Source organism: Echinococcus granulosus, assembly GCF_000524195.1.
Source record: "Echinococcus granulosus chromosome Unknown EG_S00092, whole genome shotgun sequence".
Classification (NCBI taxonomy): domain Eukaryota; kingdom Metazoa; phylum Platyhelminthes; class Cestoda; order Cyclophyllidea; family Taeniidae; genus Echinococcus; species Echinococcus granulosus.
Window position 1 is genome coordinate 132224 of NW_020170472.1, and position 6051 is coordinate 138274.

Here is a 6051-nt window from a genome sequence, read left to right on the forward strand (position 1 = left end):
CCTACACAGTCATTCTCTTGCTTGATTAACGTACCCAGTGTCCGTCTCAGTCGGTCTCTTGTCCCTCTTAGACAGGAGCTGAGAAGCATACTTAGTTAAAGGTGCGGTAAGCATGCATCTGATCACTTTACTGTCTCTGAATCCCTTCAGAGAGCAATTCAGACGTAGTAGGGTTCGCCCCAGACCTTTTGCTCCCATGACAAGAATGCAATCACATTGACTCCTGCCTCAAAGAAAGCCAGTTCCTATGAAAGAAAGACATTGGTTGTTGCCTGGTGACTCTCTGGAGCCACCTTCTGTACATTAAGTCAACTTCTATTTGTCAACAAACACACAAGTTCTGCATTATAATCAAGAGAGCAGCAACTCCTCGATTGGTCCTAAGATATGACAAGTGTTTGTTTTAAAAGACAATGAGGAAAGGGAAAAAGTCCGAGGATTTACTTTCCAGTGTTGACCCTTTTAAGTAGGTTTGGCTCTGAAATAGGTGCTTTACCTATAGAAAGTTAGCATAAACCACATGACGCAATGCCTACCACACGGATGTATTATGAGATAGCTAATAGACATAAGAGGAAATTAAGTCAGCTGTCTGAATTTTTCGTGGTTTCTTGTACATGATGAAAAATATTAAAACCGTATTTTCATCCTCCTTGGAAATTCAAAATAAGTGATGATTAATTACAGCAGGAAAGAAAGAGATTCTCATGGTTCACCACACCGAGACGCAGTCTTCTATAACGGATGATCAAATCTGCAGAGCTTCACAACATGAAAGCCTTTTGCTGCCACCCTAATCTCGACTTTAATGTGGTAGTCGGCAGTGAGGAGATAGCAGACTTGATGGAGGTGAATAAATTCGAGTTGCGAATATCTTATAAAAATAACATGCTTCTACCCAAGAAAAACAATTTGAATGCCGCTCAATGTCTTAAATTTGATAGTATTGCGGTAGAGCTCGATAAAGTGACTTGTTGCTGCCCTTGCAGACTGGTCAACTGCATAACATTGTTTATATTACAGCAGAGGGTATAGATATGTGCCTGTACATCTATTACCGGTACTCTTGATTCCTCCATCGAAATTTCATTTTTAAATAAACTCTCGTTCCTCAGATATTATTTAATCCGGACACGGCCCAAGGTTGTCTAGTGTGTGAACCGAGTTGTACGTAAATCTAAAGCTGGGCAACCTCCCTCCAAATGGCTTGCCTGGCATTTGGAGATGGGGCAGTAGAACAGGGGAGCAAATTTCGAATCGCCACCTCACCTCTTGACTCGGCCAATAGACCACTGATGGATGCGTCAGATTCAAGAAGACCTTCCACTCTTAATATCGAGGAAGTGGTTTGTGACTTGCGATAGTGTTGAGCTTGAGGAATGAGCCAGTCCATTTGAACTCACATCACTATGGAGGGAGAAGATCAGGAGGTCTTGTAAACGGAGACTGCGGGAAAGCACGAAAGGGTATCATTCCGAAAACACCCCCCGTTTTTGGAATGTTTACTGATAATGTGAATGGGTGGCAGCGCGGATCGGCTGTGTAACAGTATTCGTTACATAAAAGAGTACAGCATTACCTGTTGCCAAACAGCCTGCTAATTAAGAGAGTTGGAGACTTTCGATAACCTAGGGGTCAAATATCCATTTTTACCCAAATCAACTGGAAGGGGGAAGTCAAAGGCGTCGAGTAATGTAAATTAACCCAAGCCCGTTAAAGAACAAAAACAAGCTTGAAGAACTGCCCATTTATTTTTTATTCCTTTTATCCTACAAGGAGGCATGTTGTACATTGAACCGGTTTTCACTGACTGACTGCCAGACCTATTGACCTTTAATGAAAAAGGTATTTACACTTCACTCCAACAGTCATTAAGCAAACAAGTTCATCATTGTTTATTGTCAAGCGACCTACTGATTAGTCAAACTTCCAAGACAATTATTTTTCACCTAGTGTATGGCTGTGCCTGTTTCATGTGTAGCGGAGTGCTGACGGAATTATTCACGTGATGAAGAACAATCTGCATCTACAGCTAAGATCTATCCACTCTATGGGGTAAATCTCAAAGGCGCAGAAAAGTGGTCCAACCTTAGCGACAGTTAGGACTGATCAAGCCATTGGAGGAAAGTCCTCCTCCAACTTGACGATACGACGCAAATTCTCCTACCGCATTTCACAAAACAGCCTCCAGAATATCTTAAGCCTCACCTTGAATTTGGACAAGGGCTAATAGATACCGCCGAGCTCTCCCCGTCCTCATCATTTTCCTCTTTCTCATTTTTTGATACATTTTTCTACGGAATTATCGGATACTAATAAAATGGATTCGACAATTCCTAACCAAAATACACGTTAGAAGAGGAGGTGAGCAAAGACTCCTCCACCGATTCCCATCTGAATAAAAAAGCACTTCCTCAAAAGTTGGATCTAAAGCAAGTCTCCATCAAGGATGACAATTCAATAAGATGTAAAAAGTAGGTATGCTTTATGATTACCTGCTTTGAGACCTTTTTAACCACAAATTAAGGGCGGGTGGATTTAAACGCCCAAAATTTATCCTGTTTTTTATGGGTCCCCTTTATAATTTGACATTTTTAATTACAGGGTGTAATATAACCTTGGACCGAGGAATAATAACCAAATAATTAAAGGCAAACGATTGATGTGGTGTCCCTCAAGCGGTTTTTCCATTTGCATGAAAACCGCCTTTTGAACTACTCACTTTTATCAGACCGTATTTTGGGTTCAATTTATGCGCGCCAAGTCTTGCCTTCTGATTGGTGGAACTTTGAATAAACCGCCTCTTAGTTGCTTAAATGTTTCTTTCAGGATTAAGTAAAATTGCCCTTAAATTTGACCACCCATAATTTTGTAAGCATAAATAATGCAATCCCTTTTTTCATTCTTGAGGTGTGGTACTTATATTTTTAAGTAGCAGCAATGGAGATAATGGAGATAAAATGTTTATGAGGAGCCGAATTTTTCCTGCCATTTGCGATATTTCTCTGAAAATGCCATGCCAGAGGGTTTTGTCCGTCGGATTGCGGATTCTACATCTCCAGAAGTTATTGGATCGAAATGCAGTTTGGTTTGAAGTAGAGCTGGATCACAGAAGAAGAATGTGCTTAGAATGCCAAGACAAGCCAGCAGATGTTCAATGAATTTGTGCTGCATACAGTGAGGACGGAGGAGAAAAGCTGAATTTATTTAGAGTTAAAATAAGTCATTTAACTACCTCTAACCTAACGTGCCCTTAAATAATCTGGCATCAAGGGATAAAGAAGGGTTTTAACTTCAAGCACGTGCTTCGCCACTGAAGAGACAACACTACGTCAGTCACCTGATGTTGTTGGTCAAAAGTTAGTGCACAGCATGAGTATAAAGTTCTTTCTGGTGGTGGGGTCACCTTAAAGTGAACTTGACAGCTAAGGAGTGACTTTTCTGTCGCGACTGACGTAGACTGCCCTAAAAGTCAAGCCCGTCATGAATAATGACCTAACAAGAAGGGAAGGGAGGTGAACCTTTAATCGCTACGTGTATACACACATTCCCGTTGCCAACAATATCAAGAATATGACAGACCGCGGTTCCCTTCTCCTCGATGCATCTTACGATTGTGTTGTTCAACTACCTTCCCACCGCTATGATAAACGACTTACAAAACAAAACTGTATGCAGCTAATCATTACATGTACCGCACTCTCTGCCATCTCCAAAGCTGCCACTTACTTTGGTTGGTTTTGGCCTCATCCAGAACCGTAAAAACCTTTCGCACAACATTCATTGCCGCCTCTTTGCAAACCAAATGAATGTCTGATCCTGAATATCCCTTGGTTAACTAAAAAAACGAAATCAATTTGCAGAATAGCCTAGTTTGCTACCTCTGCCATATGAGCATAATCAATTTGTGCGGTTAACTGAGGTATCATAGTCTTTGAAGGCTTCTGTTTCGGTGGCAACAGCTTCTCAAACATCCGTTTTCTCGCTTCAAAATTAGGCAAATCCACCAAAATCCGTTTCTCTAACCGTCGGAGCATTGCATGGTCTAGTTCCCTGAAGTGAATCGGTAAAATCACGACTACTTATTAGAAATAAAGAAAAAGAGAATCGCTAAATATTGCCTCTAAGGAGGAGGCAATATTAGGCCTCTCAATAATGGGATTTCGTTTCAGCATTATTTACCAAGGTATATTTGACGCTGCCAGAAGGAAAATAAGGTCATCAGATTTGGCTAATCCATCCATTTGAATCAGAAGTTCTGTCTTCATACGTCGGGAACCCTCATGTTCACCCATTCCAACTGTACTTCCTCCATCTGAACCCCTTTGTGACATTAGTGAGTCCAATTCATCCAGGAATATCGTTGACGGTGAATGAAAGCGAGCCATTTCAAAGAGAACCTTAAAAAAATATGCCGAAAGGCAAATCGCTTACTCGAACAAGCTTTTCAGAATCACCACGCCATTTGCTAACAATTGAAGAAGCTGAGATATTGAAAAATGTGGTTTTGCATTCCGTTGCCACGGCCTTTGCCAGTAGAGTTTTACCTGTTCCTAATATTTTAAATAAAAAACTGGTATTCTTTTTAAACCTGGAGGACCATATAGTAGAAGGCCTTTCCAAGGGGAAAGAATTCCTGAAAACAGTTCTGGATACTGGAAAAATGGAAATGTTTTAAGCTTGATCGTATTTCCTTACAGAAACAGGATAAACAACAGCCTCTTTGACTAGCTGTTTTGCCGTCTCTAAGCCAACAATATCGTCCCAGTGTATGTTTGGGTTTTGAAGGTAAATATCCTAGTAAAATTCCAATTCTTTAACATACTTTAATAAAACTAACTCGAGATATAGCTTGAGCTAGTTCTGCCCATTCCGGGGAATAGCCAGCAAACAAACCCAACGGTTTAAGAATTCTTTCCTAAGCAGTTTGACTTAAGCCTACAACAAGTACTCACCTGTGATGACTGGCCTTCACAAATGGCATTATTTTCGTTACTTAGAAGTGTTTGGTAATCAATCGATGGAGTGTTCCCTTTGGTCTTATTTAAAACACGGCCCTCAGCTACAATTTCTGACAGAGATTCTTGTAACGGTTGGCAGTTTTCATGATTTGTCGCATCATCCTTTGCCAACACTTCATTTGCCTTAACAATTTTTGTTGAAGACGAGCGCGCCATTCTTGATTTGTTTGATCCGGAGCCCCTATTGATGTTTGGCAAAAATGTTTTTCTTGCTAAGTTACACATAATTTTCTGCATACCTTTGCTTTCTTTCGTCATGGTTTGCTATAGAATTTGCAAAGTTAGAAGCCTATCTAAACAAATTTGCAATACCGTCTTTTTTCCTAGATATTCGTGGGTATTTACTAAATTTTACAAAGTAAAAACTTTCAAATTCCATTAAAATTGTGTCAAGATCAATGTTGTCACATATAGAGTAAACGTCGAAATCTATATTTGCCTCATTTTTAAACGTTGCAGCTGTATTAACGAATCTAAACACTGAGTGAGTGAATACTATACCCTTCTTCTGTCAAAAAATTCATAACAAGAAGGATCAGATTTTTCTTTCGACTCTGCAAACGATTGAAATCCTAAACTGCTTTAGAAGTGGGACTCATTACTGATTCCCTTGCCCTGTTAGCAGTGCAGATCATCTGATAGCTTAGGCTGCTCATTTCGCGTTTTGAAAAAGTGCTGACGCTACACCATCTCGCAACTAATTTAAACAAGAGTAAAAACAAAAAATGACCTTTGTTTTATAGTAGTTATTAGTATTTTTTAGTTTGTTTTAGCAATTATGGGTTTAAAATGCATATTTTGCAAGTAAATGGCCAACTTATTTCTCAAAATGATTTTGTGCCGCTTAAATAAATAAACACCATTACTCCCTTTCCTAGAGAAAGCAAAACTGCATTAATGTGCATTTATAGAATTGCTTTAGTTTAAGTTTTTACATCTATCAATCTGGTTCATAAATGTCTACTTAAAATGTTTTCTTTTGCTCTGAAATAAATTCTATCCGTATTTTAAAACATTGCCTATTTTAACT

General features: G+C 39.5%; 1 protein-coding gene across 1 annotated transcript; it reads right to left on the reverse strand. All coding sequences in view use genetic code 11, as the record gives it.

The window, feature by feature from the left end:
• Nucleotides 1–2964: 2964 nt before the first annotated feature.
• On the reverse strand, nt 2965–5656 carry EGR_07975 (Katanin p60 ATPase-containing subunit A-like 2; the record flags this gene model as incomplete). The annotated part of the gene is made up of 12 exons (XM_024497224.1): nt 2965–3168; nt 3882–4053; nt 4183–4400; nt 4435–4553; nt 4592–4655; nt 4699–4797; nt 4826–4918; nt 4956–5229; nt 5261–5285; nt 5334–5494; nt 5523–5593; nt 5624–5656. The coding sequence occupies 12 exons, from the start codon at nt 5654–5656 to the stop codon at nt 2965–2967; spliced, it is 1533 nt and encodes a 510-aa protein (XP_024348354.1).
• Nucleotides 5657–6051: the final 395 nt, after the last annotated feature.